General features: G+C 39.9%; 1 protein-coding gene across 7 annotated transcripts in view; it reads left to right on the top strand.

The window, feature by feature from the left end:
* PATJ (PATJ crumbs cell polarity complex component) overlaps positions 1 to 21,046 on the top strand; it is a 145,277-nt gene that overhangs the window by 24,440 nt on the left and 99,791 nt on the right. For all 7 annotated transcript variants that reach the window (XM_064665023.1, XM_064665021.1, XM_064665017.1 and 4 more), the window contains 5 exons: positions 2,546 to 2,622; positions 5,084 to 5,140; positions 5,589 to 5,723; positions 9,331 to 9,495; positions 10,265 to 10,393. In XM_064665023.1, the coding sequence (XP_064521093.1) occupies positions 2,546 to 2,622; positions 5,084 to 5,140; positions 5,589 to 5,723; positions 9,331 to 9,495; positions 10,265 to 10,393 (563 nt within the window). The remainder of the gene's footprint in view (positions 1 to 2,545; positions 2,623 to 5,083; positions 5,141 to 5,588; positions 5,724 to 9,330; positions 9,496 to 10,264; positions 10,394 to 21,046) is intronic.

The raw sequence follows: 21,046 nt of genomic DNA, 5'->3' as shown, positions 1-21,046 counted from the left end.
GTTTTAGCAGCATAGAAACAATTAACTTAATTAACAAGGCTTCAGACTGAGCAGAACTGCTTTCTCTTGCCTTGCAGGAGTACTCAGAACCTAGATATACAGTGATGTGAGTCAGGAGCTTGAAAGTGTCTGGGGGAAAAGATTTAGCAGTAGGGCAGGCAAAGATAGAGCATTAGTAAGTTTGCTAAACCACGAGGAAATTGCAAGAAGAAAAGATCCCAATTTTGACCAGAAAATATGATTTTCCCATGCATTTTTGGTTTATTCTTGATGCTTGGTAATTAGAAATGAAAAACTTTACGGAAGCACAGGCAGAAGGACAGACTAAATACACTGAAAGTTGCTAATGAAAGCTGTCCCTGAGAAGTGGTGGTGTGGTTTTGTTTTCTGAGTCCTTGTACATTATAAAAAGACATGGCACATATGTCAGGTCATGAGAAATTCAGCTGGATGAGATACTAGAAAGAAACTTCCTATTAGCTGCCATGTGGAAAAAGCTGTTTGGGGAAAATGGAACATTGCAAGTGAATTGAGTGATAGCTTTGGAATTGAATATATTCAATCCAAATCCCTTCAGCCAACATTTCCACAGTTCTGAGGAAGTTACGAGCAAAGACTTCAAAGAGTGTTTGAAAGAAAGAAAGGGGAAAACTTCAAATGGAGACGTGCATCAGCACCTGCTCTGAACAACTCATAGATTTTGGTAATGTGTTTTGGAAGTGACAAAAAAATCTGTATTCAGCCAGCTGAACACAGCTTACACTGTGAACTTTGAGCTTGACCCTGAGATTCATTACTCCTGGTGAACCTTCAAATCTATATTTGGCTGCACAGGGGATTGCAGGTGCTTAGGTCCTGTGTGTTCACGCTGTTGTAACTTTCTAATAGCAGAAAGACAAACTAAGGAATTTTTGTCCCTATGTATTTCTGCAAATTGAAAGAGTAGAAGAATGCACTGGTGTTCTGGTTTTGCTACAATTGGGAAGTAAAGATAGTGATCAGCCTGTGCTTGATAATAAGGTTCACATTAGAAACTTTAATTAAATTTCAATGAGGGAAAGAATTTCAGGACAATTTGTCTGCCCTTTTTTTTAAGGAGATAATTTATTTCAGAGAGAACTGTGGCCTGTATTTGCAAACTCAAGTTTTTAATCTTGGTGGGGTGTAGCAGAAAATAGCTATCAGGTTTACTGGAATTCTGGAATATCTGTATCTCTCTGAGCCTACAGGTTAAAGAAGCTCTGGATATTTCCAAGTGAAATCTTGGTTGTTAGGCTCTGAGGAAGGTGGTTTCTCAGTGCAGATCACACAGAATTTACCTATCTGGCATGACTGAAAGTGAGCAGAAGAGATACGGTGATGGGTTCTGTTGTTGTAGAAGTTAACTTCTATCGTTTATTTTAACAAGTGGAAAGCATCCAGTTTTTAAAACGAAGTAATGAGGATTGTGTAGCAAGGCTTTATCTTTGCAGTGTTCAAAGGTGTTGAAAGCAGAGGCAGCTTGACATGTCATTTGTGTAGGCTGTTGCTGGTAGGTGGACTTCAAACTTCCCCCCTTGAGGTATTTTACTCACTGGTTTGTGTGCAAAATGTGAGCTTGTGATTTACATTCCAAATTTCGGTGTGACGCATCAGCAATACTGAGTGGTCTGTGCCTTGTCTAGACATCTGACAAACTACTGCAGTCATTCAGGGGGGAAAAAAAACAGGTTTTGGTAATTCAGCCCCCAGTTGCTGCTGCTGTAGCTGCTGGATGGAATTTGCTGTGGAGTTTGATTCTTACCAGTTACACATTGCTCTGGCCTGGAACTTTATATGTGAGCTGAGCTTCTGGATGAGGTCAAACGCAGGGCAGCCAGTCATTTTCTGCTGTCTAGCTCTGTCAAATTGTCTTACATGACTGTAATACTGCCTTGGTTGCATAAGTAAGAAAGCTGAAAAGATATAAATGTCAAGATAGCCAAGTTCCCACGGAAGACTGGTTTAGAACTGGAGCTTATATTAAAGCTCATGTTACTTACTGGCCTAATTAAAGTAGACAAGCCTTTATACCTGCCAAATGTATAAATAAAGTCTGTGCCTGCATTGTGCTGACACAGCCCCTCGATAACAGCAATATCTTGTCAGGTGTTTTACTTCTTAAGGGGGTTCATTTGGGTGGGAGATGATGTTTCCCTGGAGTGGCAAAGGGTTTTTATAGCAGCAAATTATGAAGTCGTGTGAAATTTGTTTTTGCAGCCTGAAAGAATGATTTATTTACAGTACTGTATGGTACAGAACTCGCATCTCATCATCAAGCATCACCTCTTCTGCTTCTCAGCTGAATAAATCACACGTTAGCAGGAGCTGACATTTTACATTGTTTTCCTAAGAAAGACATTTTTGATTTGTGCTGTTTGATAGACTCAGCTTAATGCACTTTCCTTTTGGGGATTATTCCCTCTAATCTTCTATTTACACTGAATTTTTATTGAAGTATTTAGAAGTAAATGTGCTTCTGAATGTACAATATGCTTGTAAATTTAATATTCACTTTCATATTTAGGAAGAGTCCCACTTCCTCCAGCACATGAACTAAAATCCAAGTGGGAAAACCTGTTGGGACCAGAATACGAAGTTATGGTATGTTGTATTTCAATAAATTACATCATGAATGTTATTTCTTTAAATTACAGATCTGTGAGCTTAGTATTACAGGCCGTTTATAGAACAGTTTAGTGTTTGGAACAGATCAGTTACATCAAATTTTCTGTCCTGTAACATCAAAGCTAAAATATATGTTATAATGAATTGGGGTTTTTGTTGTTCTTTTATTTTGTTTATATAGATACTGTTCTTATACTACATAGGAACAGTGATTTAAGAAAATCAGCTGTCCTTTTAATTCTGCATCATAGCAGCCACTTAAAATATGTGGCATTTTTATTATTTCATTCATGATCTATTTGTTCTGTTGTACACTGGGAAAAGAAAGGCTCAGGATAGGGCTCCTGTTTTCACAAGAATCTTACAATTTTATCTGAAGAATGAAAGAATGATTTTCAAACATGCTGGGAAAATAGGAAGTAATTCTCAGTAGTGTAACTTTGTGGTGCCAATGTCTATTAGGTATTTCTTCACTTTGTATTAAAGAATTGCCAAGCGAAAGATTGTTTTGATGAATTGTCATGAGGAGTTGATGGAAATTGTAATTCACTTCTGCTTTTCAGTGCTGGGTGAGCCAGTAATTAGAGATAAAAGACTTCAACCAGTGTTCTTCCCAAAGCCTTAAAAAATTCTCACCACCACCAAGAAAATGCCCTGTTTGTCTTTGCAATGCTTGTCCAGTTGATTTAGAGACACTTATTTTTACTACTTGGAGTAGCCATCGTTCCAGTCACTCGCTGGAAGATTTAAAGTAGCTTTAAGAATTGCCTTGAGAAACTCGCTTCTCTTCTTTTCCATTAGCACTCCTTTAAGATCTGAGGTTCGTGTAAGATTATGTACATGATGCAATAAATCTGTTTGGCTGCCCACTTCAGTTGCTTGGTATTCCCATCCTTACATTTCAAGAGGCTGGTATTACTTCCCTTAGCACCATCACACTTCCCACAGAGGACGAAAACCTGCTTAGCTGGTGAAACAGGCCATTTCTAATTCTTCTTCAGCTGCCGCCAGTGAAATGTCAGAAGTGAAAATGGTAACGATAGGGCTTTTTAAATAACAGAAGGAAACTCTTGTGGCACCCCATTTTGAAAGTCATCTTGTGATTCTTGTTGCCTGTACCTACCTCTGCTCTGGCTTAGTTGTGTTCAATAACAATGTTCAGTTTGATTTCAGCCTGTGACATACCAGTCCCTGTGTCACACCATTCTCACTCCTGCACGCAGCTCCCAGAAAGTCACCCTAAAGGTGCCTGAAATATTGTCTCAGAGGATTTATTTTCAGAGGAAATAGATGTTTTAAGAGAGAGCTTGGTGTCCCTTATGGCTTATGTATTGCTGATCCTTTGTGGTAGCAATGGAAGGAACTGAAATCCTGGGCAAGGATGTGTGACTGGGTAGTGTTTGTGGCCATGTACTGCATGAGCAGTCAGGCTGAGGAGGTATCAGTCATAGATTCATTTAATTACAACTAGATAGACATGAATTGGATTCTGTCTGTTGGGAAAAACAACCTAGGTACTGGAAAACAAGATGCTGGAAGCCCTATTTAAAATTAATCCAAAAGAAAAACCTGAGGCTTAGTATTGTTTCATAGATACTTTGTCAAACTAGTAATTTCCAAAGGAAAATAGCCCGATTTTTTGTAAGGTTATGTATTTTCCAGGTTTAACAAGTGTAGCTTTCCTGCCAAACATACTCCACTTCAGTGTCCCAAACTCCAGCCCTGGGCCATAGGTTGAAACTAGATAATCTTTAGTGTCCCTTCCAACCCAAACCATTCTATGATTCTGTGTCATCTTAGTGCATTCAAAATTGGACTAAATAACCTTGTAAGATTACTGATAACTCAGTTGTGTTAAGGAAGAACATTACAAGAAAACTGGTGATGGACATAGTTACTTTATTAATATTAAAAAGAATGAAAATATACTGAAGGGATTTCCTGGCACTGTTTTAAATACTCCACTTTACAGTCAGATTTGGTAATTAAACTCATGTATTTCAAGCCATGTTAGAAATATGCTGCAGAAGACGGTGGGTTAATCTAGATGTTAGATGGCTGCAATATAGCCTGAGGTAATAACTTAAACTATAGTACTTTCAAATTCTGGTTGGCAAGTCCGTTTGGGTATTTGTGTCAAACATAATGGCATTTTGTGCTTACACAGGATTACTGAACTTGACTAAAATTGGCATTTGAGCTTCGGGAATAGGATAATATTGGAGTCTGCTAATGGTGCATAATCACCACATTCCTACTTGTAAATGTTCTGCGCCTGAAAGATTTTTCTAACAATTGTTTAAAATTATTTTGCATCCATGTGACTTTGTTTAAGTGTAGTTTATTTTGCGCACAAGTTTTTTTTTCCAGAATTCATGGTTCCGGTAAAGTCTTTATTATCCTGCTATTGAAAAATGTTCTGATGTCCGATTTTTAGGTTGTGAATGTGGATATGCCCATTACAGATGATTCAGAGCTCCAGAAGTACTCAAAGGTATGGCTTACATGGTGGTTTCCTTCATGATATATGTTGGCAGAGTAATTCTAGAAGGACATGACACAATTCCAGATCATTTCAGGAATTTGGTGGGTTTATGGCTCTATCCCAAAAAAAAGGCTGCCAATATTCTGCTTATCTTCTGGACTGATCCAATACCTTTTCTTAACATGGGCAAATGAACCTTTTAATACAACTCCACCACCCCCCAATACAGTTCTAATTGCCTTTGCCCCCAAAGAGCAGACTGGTTTTTTTTATTTGAGCAAACAGTTTGTAAAAGAGAAATTACAGATACTTGAGCAGTAGTGCCAGCGGTGTCACCGTGAAGACTTAATCATCTTACTGTGTGTTTAGTTCAGTTTGGTGAGTTCCTGAATCCTAAATGTGTTTAAATTGTGGTAGATAAGATTTGTACCTTATATATATACTTCTCTTTTGGCAGCTATTACCCATCCACACTTGGAGATTAGGTGTTGAGCTTGACACGTTTGATGGACATCATTATATATCATCAATTACTTCAGATGGTTCACCTGCAGCACTTGGTCTTCTGCAACTGGAGGATGAACTTCTGGAGGTAAAAAACCAAAACAGAACCCGCCCCAAAATAGAACCTGATGTATTTCCTATTTGCTTGGCCTTCTTCAAAATGCTTGTATTAAATTCTGATTTGGCTCTGTGTGTGCAATAGGAGTATTCCAGAGTTAGTTGTGGAAGCAGAGTAGTGCTTTGGAATTCACATTCATTTTCTTTCCTGTTTCCTTCCTCCTTTCTGGACAAAATATCAGATTTTTGTGACCTCTTAGTGACTTCATGTGGGTTTTTTTTCTGAAATGTTTTAACACAAGTATGAAGAGTTATAAGGGCACAGATAATATTTGTGTTGAATTATTTGTAGTCCTGTAGCTCAGTCTTTTGCACAATCTGGTGTTAGCTTTTGTGGTGGATAATCTTTCTGAATATTTTTCACTCCTAAAAAATTTACAACAGTCTTAGGAGTAGTGGTTCCAGTTACACATTATAACTTGCTTGCTGAGTGTTGAAACACATTTGTGTGTATGAGCAAGTACATCAGTTTGTTTAAATATGTATAGAGAGGTATTGGGGCAGTTTTGAACTTATGAGAATCACACTAGACCTATTTGCTCAGGTAAAATAATTATTCGAAAATATTAAAATAATACCTATTTTGTGTGTGTGTGTGTGTGTACGTGTGTCTATCAGTATCTCAGCCTGCAAGTGAAAAGATGTCCTATTGGGGCAAGGACACCTTTCACTAGACCTGCTCTTTGTGGAATATTTGAACCTTTTTTAGTGGATGCAAAGAACATTTAATGGGAACAGAATTAGGCCTTCGGAAAGATTGATTTGTTAGGTGTACAGCTATTTTGCTTTTACTTATTCACCTTTTAACATCAAAAATTCATACTGATATCACTAAGACCTAAAACATTTTCTTATGGTGTAATGGAGGAAATCTTGATTCCTGAAGGAAAGGATTAATGGAATGCTGGAAGTGTCATTTAAATTCCTTGGCCATTAAACAAAAAATTATATACAAAAAGCAATAATGCAGTGCTGTAGAGTAACTTAGGAAACTTTTATTGCATATATTTAACAGTTTTATGTATTACTCTTTATTTATGTATTACTTACATTTAAGTTCACAGGTATGTCCAGACCTAGTGAGCATAAATTATTTTCTACACTGTAACTGGAAAAAAAACCCCAACAAAATAAAAATGTGCTCTGGGGCCAAAGCTTTATGTGCCAGGTTTAGCCCAGAGTATGTTTTTGCAGCCAAGTTAGAAATCCCCTTAAGCAGGAGTTTGCAGTGGAAAAAGTGACAGCCCCATTCCCCAAACAATTAGCCCTACTGGGGCCTGATAGGGTTGGGATTAAAATGTGATCGGCAAGGAATTTTTTTTAATATATAATAGAGTTGAATGTTGATTATTTTTAATTATGTGTTTGAATTATGATAGGATGCATGATATTCCTCCCCTGACCTTAATTTTAGGTAATTTCACTGTGTTCTGTTTTAGGAGTAAAGGGCTTTGTGTCCTTCTGGTTTTGTTGTAAAATTTCACTCCTATTTGATGGCACAAATCACTGGAGTGGGGTGGTGAGTGAATGGGTGTAGGGCACCTTGCCTGCTTAGAAGCTGATTTCTGGCAGCTGCCAAAGAAGAAATGGGAGTCCCCATGTCTGCTGGGGAGTGCAGGGTAGCTCTTCCCCATCAATCACAGGATGCTGAGAAGTGCTGGTAACTTTCCACCACACACTGCCACTCTCAATGCATTAAAAAATCCTTATGCGTAGATCCTTCTTCTTAAATAATTAACTAATGGATTAGTCTGATAGCTCAGCACTTGCTGTAATTCTTACTGAAAAAACCTAGAGCAGTTCATCTTACCATGGCGGAGGCCGGTTACACCACTCTCAATTTTTCTCCTTGCCTGGGCTATAGTGTGAGAAGAACTTTGTGTTTCCCAGCAGTATAACCTAAATTTACACTGCAAAAAGCATAAAGTGGGGGAGGAAAAAATAGAAATGATCAGGAGGAAAATGTTGGCTGAAGTGAGCTTTCTGTGTAGCCTTGCATAAGATTGAATTCTAAACAGCAAGATCTGAGAAGTACGTGGAAAGACTCTGCCTCATTGTACAGAGGTGTGCACATGTACCTTGCATGTTTTCATGCTCTGTTTTCTAGGATCAAATGTGAGTTCATCTGCAGTTTGGGTGTGGAGGGAAGTATTGAAGAGTATCTTCAATTATCCCCACTTACTGTGCTTTGGTTCCTGTTGTGGAGCGACTTGGATGATGTGTGCTGGATTTCCACCTAAACCAGTGGTTGCACTCCAGCAACTTTGGACATTTGGTCATGAGAGCAGACTTGAGGCAGCCTGAAAGAAATCCCTGAAACACAAGAGATATTGGGATTGAGTCCATAGCACTAATTAGATGAAATTCCTGCTCCTTTGGGGCTGAAGTGCTGGTCAACATAGTTGATGTTCACATCACTGACACCTCCTGACATTCTGCTTTTCTTGTGTTTAGGGGTACCCCTGTGGTCCAAATAGATGTACCCTCAGGATACTGCATGTTATTTTCCTGAGGAAGTAGAATCACAGAATGGTTTGGGTTGAAGGGGACCTTAAAAATCACCTAGTTAGACCCCCTACCATGGGCAAGGACACCTTTCACTAGACCAGGTTGCTCCAAGCCCTGTCCAACTTGGCCTTGAACACTTCCAGGGATGGGGCAGCCACAGCTTTTCTGGGCAAAAAAGTACAATTGCAGTATCCCATTTTTAAAGCAGCATTATCTGTCTATCTATCTATCTGTCTAATCTGTCTATCTCTTTTTTTCTGTTTCAAAGTCTGTGGTTTAAAACATCCATTAACAATGGCCTTATAGTTTTCTGTTGTCACTCAGGATCTCAAGCTTATTGGATGGTAAGCTTTGAACCTTGTCACGATTTTCTGATTAATTACGTACTGCAGTTGGTTTCTTTTTTTACTATATAAACATCCCTGGATGTTTTCTGTAGGATCTGTTTTAGTTTCAACCACTTTGTTACATTTTAAACTGGCAAAGTTAGAATCATAGAGTCATTGGGGTTGGAACGCCTCTAAGGTCATCGAGTCCAACTGTTAAACTAGTTGTGCTAGTTCTGACTTGAGTTTTTTGATTAGAGCTCAGAACCTGTGTTTTCTTAAAATATTGTGGAAAAGTTAAATTCTTTTCTTTTTAAATTCAAACACAATAAGCCTAATGCTAAAAAAAATTCCCCAACAAAGAAACAGGTGAGAAAGAAAGAAGGATTCCAGGAAAGATTTAGGCTAGGAAAAATAGAATCAGAGAGTATGCTGAGTTGGAAAGGACCCATCGTGATCATTGAGTCCAACTCCTGGCCCTGCACAAAAAAGAGGTTTGAGGAAGCTGAGGAGACATGATGCAGCAGTCAGAAGTTACAAGATCTTGCAGATGAAGTTTAAGTCTTATAATAATCTATATATTCTTCAGAAGTTAATAAAACTTTGCAAGCTGTGCCAGAATCCCCAGGTAAAATTAGACTTTCACGCTCAGGTGGGGAAAGAAATATGTGGGGGCGGGGAAACCCTAAATAAAAGAATCTGGTTGATATCCTTTAATTCTTTTGGTGTTTCTCTTCTGTATAGGTAAATGGAGTCCAGCTGTATGGAAAATCCCGGCGGGAGGCAGTCACTTTCCTCAAGGAAGTGCCACCCCCATTTACACTGGTTTGCTGTCGGCGACTCTTTGATGATGGCAGTGAGTCACTTGTAGATGAGCCCACCGTGGGAGTTTCCCTTCCAGAACAAAAGGTAGACTTCTTCTGTCATTCAGTTGTGAAAAAGGACAGTAACTTTTTAAAAAAGTGCATATATTCCTGAGTTTATAAAGGTTGGTCATGAGAAACTTCATTGTTCTATAAAGACAAGGTAGGTAAATCATGGAGCTGCATTGCTGACTCTGTACATCCCATTCATCATTCCTACACTTAATAGGTGAGTGAGAGCTCTGAATTATACTAAATCACATCCTTGCCACCATTAGCTGATTGCTTTCGTGTTCTGAGTAGGTTTTTATAGAACTGGAAAAAAAATGAAACCTAATGTTTCTTTCCATTGTGGAAGCTTTAAAGTCTCAAACTAAAACTTGACACTTGTGGTTGTTCCTATTTGCAAAAGTATTTACAGCTTGGCTTCTCATCTTTTCTGGTAGTCTGGTCTTTCTATTAGCTGTCTGTGGTTAAATCTTTTATGCTATTTATTTTTCCTTTATGCATCTAATGGGACAGCTGAAGTTCATCAACATGTAACAGGTTAGTAATATTATAACAATTAATTAATTAGACTAATAAATGCATGTTTGTGTGCCAGGTTGGGCCCTGATGCTCAAAACGTGGTTCCAGGGGAGTACTCAAGGCAGCAAGCTGAAGCAAACTATATTCATAATGTTTAATGAAGTTTTAATTCCATAAAAGGTCATGTTTTAGGGCATGCATGCACCATTAATAATCAAAATATAGAAGGAATAATATTTTTAAAGAACTGAAAGAATAGTATTTTAAGTAGAGCTTTTAATTTTCAGGTGAAACCTGAGGAAGACTCTAACCCTGAGGAGGAAGAAGGAGAATTAGCATTGTGGTCTCCTGATGTGAAGGTTATTGAACTGGAGAAAGACAAAAATGGTTTAGGATTCAGCATTTTAGACTATCAGGTATACTTTTCTGTATAACTAAATACTAAAAATTGCTTTGATCCTTTGTCTTGCGTGGTGCCTTAAAATGTTTTGTAATGTTGATTCCCGGGTAATCGATTTGGCACTTGGGCCTAGAAACTATAGGGAAAAGTAGTTTATTTTGAGGCCAACTCTATAAAGTATAGAGTGTTCTAAATCAGTCTGATTATTGGATGTGATTGAGTGCAAAATCTTTAATCAAACTCCACCTTATAACTCTGAGTTTAATTTCTAAATGTTGGAGGAGGTTGGTTCTTGTTGCATTTTGTTTTACTTGGAATGACTTTTCAACTATGAGAGTGGCAAGTGCACGTTCTGGGATTTTGGAGCATCATTTCATATGTACCAAATGTAAAGGGTCTTTTGCTCTTTCTCCCCTCAATACTCCAAATCTCCTTTCGTGTATAAATGGAATATAGACCCTTGCTGGTCTGGGAACTTCGGTACCACTCAAGTCAGAAATATTCACTCAGGTTTTGAGTCAAGCCCTGAAAAAGTAGAGTTTGCAGAAGGAGTTTTACCAGGACTGTCCTTCACAGTCCAAAGGGAATATCAGGGCTGACACATGAATCAGTGTTGCAAACTCAAGTTTCTGCAGACACAAAATTGCTTTAACACATTTATTTTATTTATTAGTTGGGGTTGATTTTATCCTTAATTGTTAAACTCCTTAGAAATCAACAGACAGGTCTTTAATTGGGGGAAAATTCTACTAAAATTAATGAATCCTTCTTTCAAAAATGTTGACTTCAATTAAATATATAGAAACTCTCAAAATCTGTAGTCAGAATGAAATGTTCTTAGTGTTTCTAGTCAATGTGATATATTTTTTTTAAACTTCTAGTCATCATATTTATAAGGAAATAAAATAGCTGGATCAGTCTTTATAATAATATACACATCACATCTGAGTGCTGCCTAAACATTGTAGTTTAATGAAATGTGTTCAACTGTTGTGCATAAATGTCAAGTGATATAAAATTCACTTTTTGATACAATAAGGCATGAATTGGGAATGAATTAGAAGAAAAAATATTTAAAGTATTATGCAAAACCATTAATTCTATATTTTACCAGTGTGATTTAAGATTACTGAAAATAGATCCTGTTAGTCATTTTCGCTGACACATGTTGTGTTGCAGTGCCAGCTTTACTGTAGAGTTGCTGGGAGTCTTTACAGAGTGGTAATACACAGATTTGCTTTTAAGTTCTCATATAATCAGAATTAATGAAGGCTTTAATAGCAGGCTTTTTATTTACTTATTCGCAGATGCAAATACATGGGCAATGTTGTGGTACTTTCAGCTAAATTTAAATACATTCTAATCAATTCTAAATGAGTGGTAAACCACTTAATCTCAGATCTTTATAATTTCAAGATATTTATGTATAAAGTATGCTCTTTTGTTTGGGATTTGCCTTTTAGATCTTTTACACTTTTCATCATCTGCAGATTAATTTTTATAGAGAGATATCTGTGACTGTGCGTGTGCGTTGATGTAAATAACATCCATCACATCCTTGAGTGCAAGGCAAAGAAAATAAATAATTGTCCATGCTAGATTGGAGGCAAGGAATAAAAACTGTACATGGTTCCTGGGAGAGTGTTTGGAATTCTTAAAGCAGATTTGCTGAGAAGCACAGAATTACTGCAGTATTTAACAGTGGCTTGAATGACCCAGAGACCCTTCTTTAAAAAATGAAAGGTGTTGCTTTAGGCACATACTCTTTGTTTTACTGGAGAAAATTCAAACCTTATAATGGCAAATGATACTTGCATATACTTGCACTATATATCCACTGTTGATTTTGCTCCTTATGAGTAATATGATTTTTAATTTTTTTTAGATTTTTTTAATGCGAAGATGGGTCTTCTCATGGCCTGGCTTCGTCATCAGTGAGGCCAGCCTTTCTAGGCTCCCATTAGTGTTCTTTGAGGGGAGGAAAATACTTTTTAAGAGGAGATTTTGAGCAGAAGGCCTGTTCCTGTTCCTGGTAGTTACACGCACAAGGACTGACTCCCCATCCATTACAGAAATTTAAGGAAAATTTGATGTTACATACCTAACTGGGAAGTGATGTGACTGTATCCTGCGTTTTTAAGATGAAATTATTTCTGTAGCTGTTAGTTGAAATGGCACTTCAGGTGTATTGGAAGGACTTCAGAAAGATCAGTAGAAATAGTGGAGTGACATGAGAGTTAAGAAATGGTGATGCACTATTATTGCCCCCTTTGAAATGCCACTGTGGCAATTAGAGACCAGGCTGGTTCCAGTGCTCTGGAAGTTTCTTCATGTTTGGTACTTGTTTTGAAGCACAAGGCTTTTCACCTTTCCATCTTAGTTTTGATTATAGAATTAGATGTGGTGCTGAAAGCTCTTGTGGCATAGAATTTATACTATTTGTCATTTTGTTTCTCAAAACTGGCTGCATGCTCAGCATAAAGGATGTTGTGCCTCAGTTGTCCTAAATGCTGTGCTTCCCAAGTCACGCTCTGGGAAACAGAATTAATAAAAACTCTTTGTGAAGTAGAACAGGATTCTGAGTGCGTAGAAAACTGAATGCTGAGATCGAGAAAATTATTACTCTGGCATATTAATTTTTAATGGGCTGTCTTTCTAATAATGTTTCATCTATCAAGTAAATGATAAGCATATCCCAAGTGACTTGCAGGATATTCCCAGAAATGTACAAGCATAATTCCAATGCCTATATATTTTAATGAACTAATTACAAATTAATTATACCAATTATGCATAATCAATAGTATTTCTACTTTGTCCTGTGTTTTCTTTTGTCTGTCTTTAGGGATTTAAAGGCTTCAAACAGCCACCTTCTTTTTTTTTTTTTAGTAAGGTTTGTGCACACATTTCTAAAACTTTGGGGTACCAGTGGAAAATAGAGTTATCCCCTTTGCTATATCAGGACTGCATTTATATAGGATATTCTTCATCTTCCTGTGGTCACTGTATAAAAACAAAACCTTTTTCCCCCTCTGAATGTCCTAATTTGGAATTATGTGGTTGGAAATCTAAGATCTTTGAAAGCTGCTTTCCTGGCAGCAAGGTCAATACTTGGTGAGAGGGAGGTGGATGAGGAGGCTGGTCCTCTGTATTCTTGAAATGATGTGTTTCACTGGATTTCTTTTTCTTCCGATGTGAGGGATTATTTAAATAAGAAACACGGAAGAGGTCTTAAAATGAAATCTTCTGTGTATTTTTCTATTGTCATCACTGTCTTGGGATCTTGTCAAATCTCTTAGGCCAGGCATTGCTTTTTCTCAATGATGCTTAGATGAGATGCCTGCAGAGGGCTTTTGGCCATAAAAAGGTGTGCTGTTCAGTCTTCTGGCCAACTTCTCCATGAAGTAATATACTCTACCTCCCTTAATTTCCTTGCAATTTCACTTGGAGAAGTTGCTCTCCCTTTCACCTCTTAACTAACTTTTATGTAGTGTTGCTGGCACAGTTAGCGGCAAGTTTTGATGGTGAATGAGGGACCCAGTGTTTGGGATCATCTGGGATGCAACAGGCTGTGGTCAGTGTATTTATTGTTCGTTGTCAATAGACCTGAAAGTATCCAGCTCAACAGTAGTTCTGTCTAGCCTAGAATTAGTCATAGAACCATGGAATCAGAGAATGGTGTGGGTTGGAAGGGACTTCAATGCTTATCCAGTTCCAACCCCCTACCATGGGCAGGGTCACCATCCATCAGACTAGGTTGCTTCAAGCCCAGTCCAACATCCTAACCAGCAAGTCAAGAGCTTATTGTTATTGAGACCAATCCCTTTTTCTTAGAAAGAAATTAAAAGATATGTCATCAGGTTAAAATAGAGGAGAAATGCTGTCAATGTAATGGTGATCCCAGGGCATTAGAGCAAGAGGAAAGAAAAATCCCACCAGATGAAGATTTCTAGAGAAAAAGAAATTACAGTGGTATAGAATGTACTTTGAGCCCTGAAACAGTGTTTACCAAGGAACATGCATTGCAGGCCAATAGGTTCTGTCAGTAATGGTTTACAAGAATATTGGAAAAACCACAGGTAGCTGAATTGCAGATTTCTTGAGGCAGTATTGACCAGAAGGTAACTTAAATGGTCTGATGAGCTTTTATCAAATTAAACAAAAAGCTGAATGGACTCTATGTGGAGCTTAATTTACTGTGCTTTGAAGTCAGAGTCTTATTAAAGCAGCTGTTTCAGTGTGAAACTGGAGAGGGCAAGGGTTGTGGAACAAGGGGGTTTGACATTTTACACAGCTCTTAGGAATGACTGTGAGATGCTGTTTCTCCCTGTCTGTGCTGAAGGGTAAGTCCCCAGTGCCCAGGTGCTTTTGCACTGTACCCAGCTGCCCTATAGACCTGTTGGGCTGTAGGAGCTCATGGACTCATCTGTTCCAAGTGGTCCATGGAAGCAGGAAGAGGCATTTCAGCACTCACTGAGCTTCATGTTACCCAGACCAGAAGAAACAGTATGAAGTGTGCTTGCTTTGGTCTGCCTGGGTCAGTGCTCCAGGGGTGTTACTCTAATCTAGCAACAGAAACTCCACAGCTGCCTTATCCCTGGGCTTCACTTTATTATCAGTAGCAGTTTTTTCTTACTGTTGAACGAAAGTCTTTTTTGCTGCACATTCAGCAGGTTATGTTTTGTCCTTCTCCCAGGGAGCATGGGAAAGAATTGTTTTCTCTTTTCTAACAAAATCACTGTGTAGTCATTCACGGCAGGAAGTGAAGCAATTTAAGTGTCTCCAAATATCTTTCCTCTTTTCTTTATGCCCCAAACAAACAGGCTCCAGATGTAGAGTTACAAAAAAGCAAACTGACTTATTTGTAGAAGGTGGTATTTTTTTTTTTTTCCTTTCTTGGTCTGTTCAGCAGTGAGATGCAGGCTGGAATGCTTTGACACGTTGCTGGCTAAACGTTTGCCCTCTTGTGATAATTTGAGCTTTGTCTGTCTTGTGATAAGTTTGTTATGAACAAAGGAGCATATTCACGTCTTTGTTGAGCACATTTTCACCTGATCATGTGATGGAAACCTGTGGCTTACTGGCAAAAGCTGCACAGCTGTATTAAAAAGCAGTTTTACAATGGCTATCAGCTTGGTACTGGGACAACTGATAAAGGCAGCTTTTCTCCCATCTCTACAACCCATCCACATTCATTAACATCAAAGTTCTGTAAGCCTCAGTACCAACTGTGTTGGTACTCATCTCACGGAGGATTTGCTTCTCTCCCCCTATGGGAAAGTTCTACATCCTTTAAATCATATTAAGCTGCTTCATGTGTAAAATAATTCTTAATAGTGTGTCATGAATTGAATTCAATGTAGCTTTTTGAAAAATTCTCTTGGAGTTCAGCTTACTTTTCAGGACTGAAGAGCCTGTGAATGCAATTGAGCACATTCCTGGTAAAGTTTCTAGGGTGTTCATGATTAGTGGTTTCCAAAACCTCAGTGCAGCAGTACAAACACATTGGGAGACCAGAGACCACTTTAATAAGAAATCAAAGAGACTGTGTATCTCTGATGTGAGATACAGACAGATACGCAGAAATAGCTTGCTAAGGTACAGAGGAGCTGGAGAACTTGGAGGCAGGAAGTCATTAAGGCTTGGGTATTCCCTACACTCGACTTGTGAAAGTCATCAGTCTCCAAGACCATTGAGTCCAATCGTTCTCCCAGTCAGGGGAGTTGTAGAGAGTGAGAAGGTCCCCCCGAGCCTCCTTTTCTCCAGGCTGATCTCCCCAGCTCCCTCAGCCTCTCCTTGTGCTCCAGACCCTTTCCCAGCTCTGTTGTCTTCTCTGGACATGCTCCAGCCCCTCTGTCTTTCTTGTGAGAGGCCCAGAACTGCCCCAGGGTTTGAGGTGTGACCTCAGCAGTGCCCAGCACAGGGGGACGATCACTACCCTGGTCCTGCTGGTCACACCACTGCTGACACAAGCCAGGTGCCATTGGCCTTCTTGGCCATCCAAGCTGTGCACAGCCAGTTTCTCCAGGAGAATGCTGTGGGAATCAGTGTCAAAGGCTTTACTAAAGGCTCTGTAGACAACAGCCACAAACTCACCCACTAAGCGCATGTCCTGCTTTTGGCTGGGATAAGGTTAATTTTCCTTCTAGTAGCTGGTGCAGGGCTGTGTTTTGGATTCAGCATGAGAATAATGTTGATAACACAGCAGTGTTTGAGTTGTTGCTAAGTAGCGAGTAGTCTAACTCAAGGACTTCTCAGTTTCTCATGCTCTGCCAGTGAGGAGGTGCACAAGAAGCCAAGACAGTTGATCCAAACTAGCCAAAGGGATATTCCATACCAGAAAATGTCGTACTCAGTATATAAATGGCCAGGAGGGGCAAGTTGCTGCTCAGGGACTGGCTGGGCATGGGCCAGTGGGTGGTGAGCAGTTTGACTGTGCATTATTTGTTTTTCTCAGGTTTTATTCCTCTCTCTCTTTTTGTTAGGTCCCTTTATATTTATTAGTATTGTTATTATCTTTATTCAGCTGTGAAACTGTTCTTGTCTCAACCATGGGTAATCCCAGGCAAAACCAGGGTAGCACAAGATGAGGTTGGTCGAGAAGGACCTGCCTTTCCCAAACCTATGCTGGCTTGGCCTGATCCCCAGGTTGTCCTGTACGTGCTGTGTGATGGCACTCAGGGTGATCTGCTCCATCACCTTTCTGGCACCAAGGTCAAGCTGACAAGCCTGTAATTCCCTGGATCCTTCTTCCAGCTCTTTTTGTAGGTGGGCATCACATTTGCCAACTTTGTTAATTGGGACCTCCCCAGTTAGCCAGGCTGATGGAAAGTGGCTCAGTGAGCTTGTCCATCAACTCCCTCAGTACCCTTGCGTGGATCCCATCCAGCCCCAGGGAGTTGTGTCTAAGGGATGCAGCAGGTCACTGACCATTTTCCCTTGGATTATGGCACCTCCTTCTGCTACCCATCCCTTCCTTCTAAGGGGGTTGGGTACCTGGAGAATAACGTGCCTTACTATTAAAGCCTGAGGTAAAGAAGGCATGAAGTACCTCAGGATTATCTTCATCCTGTGTCACTGCATTTCCTCCCTCATCAGGTAAAGGATAGAGATTCTCCTTAGCTCTCCTTCTGCTGTCTTGTAGAGCAAATTCTAGGAGCGTCCCTCCTGTCCTTTGTGAGCTGCAGCAGCCGGTGCTCTGGACAGTACCTGAGTTTGCAGAGAAACTGGAGCATTACTGAGAACATCTGTTTTTCTTTGCTTTGTCGCATATCCTTGATATAAATGCTGAGCAGTATTATTATTATTAACCTTTAGAAATGTTTTCCCTAGTCTCCCAGATTCTCCAGTCTGGTTGTTCTTTTTCATTTCCTGCTAGAAAGAATAGCTTTTAATAAAAACAAAAAACCCCAAACCAAAGAAATTCATTATTATTCCACAGATGTCTTCTGCCTGCAAGAGGAGGCGAGAATTTAAAGGGACAAAACTGTAGCTAGATTTTCTGTGAACCACTTGGTAAGTCTCAGCAAGAGTAAGATAATGTAGATGAGACTAGAGGAAACTGTGCTAAGCTAAGCTTAGCTGTGCTAAGGTCTGTCCTTGGGCATGTGGAGATGATGGAGCAATGGGCATGTAAAAGCTGAGCCCAGGCAGCTCCAAATCTGTTCTGAAACAATGAGATTTGAGGTGCATATTAGTGCTGATGGATAAGGAGGAAGTATCCTGAAAACTCATGGAATTTATGAGGTATTTTGTTTTCTTAATACTTCACCCTTCTGGAGGATGCTGCTCCCCAAATCCCAGTAGTTCTATTGCACTTGGAGTTTTTCTATCTGTTTTCACTCTGTCTCACAGTAGCCTTAAAATTCTCTGCAACCTTTTTGCCTATCCTTCAATCTGCCCCACCATCCATACTGTTCCCTATCTCTGGAAGTGTTCCAGGCCAAGTTGGATGGAGTTCTGAGCAACCTGGAGAGGAAAATGTCCCTGCCCATGGCAGGGATGTTGGAACTGGATGAGCTTTAAGGTCCCTTCCGACCCAAAGCATTCTATGATTCTTTGGGCCAAGTCACTGTTTGCAGATCCTTGTTGGAAAAATACAGTCTGTCCTATGTTCCTACTTTTCTTTTGCAGCTTTTTCTGTAGCTAGTCTTCCATAATTCCTGTTTGCTGTTTGTGAAGCAAGGTCTCCATGCAGAGGAGAGCTGTGGTTTGTGTGAAAACACATCCTATGCTTCTACAGGCTGTTCAAATTATCGAGGCCAGCACACTTCACTGGTGAAAGTGCTGCTGGGCTCTCTGGGTGGATTTTTAATTCAGGAATTCTTTGAATCCAAAAGCTGTCAAACCCACAACCTGCGTTAAGATCCACTGACTGCAGGCTGTGTAGGTGATACCATTTACACTTTTTCCCTTGGCTCATTGGCTTTTTTTTCTTCATTCCCACACATCTCAGTCCCTTCTTTATCTCATCACACAGTGGCTTTCCTCCACTTCCTTATGAGTTCAGGGATTTTTTTCTTATCTCTTTGACTTTTCCCTGTAGTCAGCACTCAGTATGTTTTTACTGGAGCTGGAAAGTCTGAAAGTCTGAGATATTAAGAGAGTCTAATGAATGTAATCCCTGTGACTTTAGCTCTGTTGAGAGCAAACATGAAAGATGGATAAAACCTTAGATTGATTGAGAAGTTTGATAAATTAAAAGATATGCACCTCAGACATGCACCTGAGTCCACTGCACAGTGACACTTTCAGAACTCTCATAGTCAGTGCCTATCTTTGATCTTTTTGTTTGGAATAGCTGTACTGTGTAAGACCTTTTCCTTTTGATCATTCCCTGGGGGCCCTTTGGTCCCAGCTCTCTGCTGTGTGTCCCTGTTGTGCAGGAGAAGAGCAGGCACTGTGCTGTGCTTCCCAGCTCTGCCAGACCCACGCAGGTTTGAGTCATCGCTGGCCACCGTGTTCCTTCTTGCTGGAGAAGGCTGATATGATTTCAGATCCTGGATGATGAAAGCCTGGTGTGGGAAACCCATCGTGCCACCTCCTCCTCTTATTTTGCTGTTCTCTCTCCTCCTTTGGGTGGGGCTCGTGTGTGTTTTGTTTCTGTTTTTTTTTTTCTTTCCCTGTGAATTCCTGTTTCTTTGCTGACATTTCCCACAACAGAAGTTTTGATTAATGCCGGCTGCACACTAGAGCTTCTGAAATTCATTGCTTTATTCCCTCACTGCAGATCAATAAATAGTTATGTTTTATTTCCAGTGCTTTGCCTTACATCACAGCAAAGTTCAGCGTTCCTCCTTGAATACTGCTCTGTATTTAAGTTTGTGTTGCTTCAGCACATCAGCCTGTAGTTTATTTCTTTGGTACAGCCAGAGGCTGTGCGTTGTGTAATCTTCTTCCTGAGTAGTCCTGCTAACTGCAGTCTAATACGGGTGGAAGAGGCAGAAAGAGGTCTAAAACTCTTCGAATTTCACTCTGATGCAGTGAAAAAAATGAAAAACTAGTTGAGCACTTTCTCAGGGATGTTTTTCCAGGCTTTAGAGTACCTTTGGCAGTTCCTATGGCCAACTGCTGTAAACGTGCTGGAGTGAATGAACAGAAGATTTGGACCTTGGGTCTCAATCCTAAATTGAGGCCACCTTAAGGCGGGAATCAGACCTCACTCACAGCTGGCTCTCCCCCTCTTCCTTGTCTGTTGGGAGGTACTTAGTGCTTTGAAGAGGCTGCAGGGTGCTTATCAGTCTTGACTCTTGCATTCCATTGGCATTATTGGTGTTGCTGTGGAGGGTGACTCTGCAAAGGGAACAACTGGCACTTCATAAAATGAGAGCATGGATGAGTATTGAGTAATTTCACAACACTGAGCATACAGGTACATTACTCATGTGCAGTTCTACCTTTGTCCTACGTAATAGTAACACAAACATAAAATACTTTTGGTTCTTTTCATTGTTGACAAGTGTATTTTCCTTGTACAGCATCAACAGTGTTGTGTCTCAGAGTCTTCCAGTCTGGTATCTTATTCACTGAAGAGTTTTAAATATGGATATGTATGTTAGACCTGGAAGTGGTCCCATGCAAAATGCAATGAAGCCGGGTTGCTCTGACCTCTGAGCTTGAACACGCTTGTTTTGGCTCTCTCACAAAAACCTGCAGTATACAAATTTGCACTTGTAAAAATGTTCATTTAAATCAGAAAATGGTACAGGAAAAAAAAGTTTCAAACTGTTTCTTTTGGGATCCTTCACCATGCTGTTTTGCATGTGTGTTTTTGTGGCAGCAGGCAGTTTGTTGCTTGAAGAAAGCTGAAATATTCTAGGAAGTCAGGCGAGCTCGATTTAGATCTTAAGCGATGCCAAAACTAATATAGCCTGTAACTAAGTGAGAGTGACTTTGCACAGGGAATGTCAGTCACCCACAGCTTTGTCTTACATTTTCATATGAGCCTTTCAAAGAGGAAAACACAAACAAAACCCCAGAAAACCTGGTAGCTGCTTCCATCCAATGGAGTTGTTGCCTGGGCCGGGTTGCTCCTCATCCTCAGCCTAGTGAGGGTCTGCTGGGGCTGGGGGCTGGACAGATGGGGATGGACTTGTTGGAGCATGGAGTGCCTGTGGTGGTGGGAGCTGGGCTGGCCTGGAGTGCCCTCTCTTGGCTGCTGCACACCTCA

This window comes from Pseudopipra pipra, chromosome 9, assembly GCF_036250125.1.
Source record: "Pseudopipra pipra isolate bDixPip1 chromosome 9, bDixPip1.hap1, whole genome shotgun sequence".
Taxonomy (NCBI): domain Eukaryota; kingdom Metazoa; phylum Chordata; class Aves; order Passeriformes; family Pipridae; genus Pseudopipra; species Pseudopipra pipra.
The sequence above is the reverse complement of the archived record's forward strand: the minus strand, read 5'-3'. Positions and strand labels throughout refer to the sequence as shown.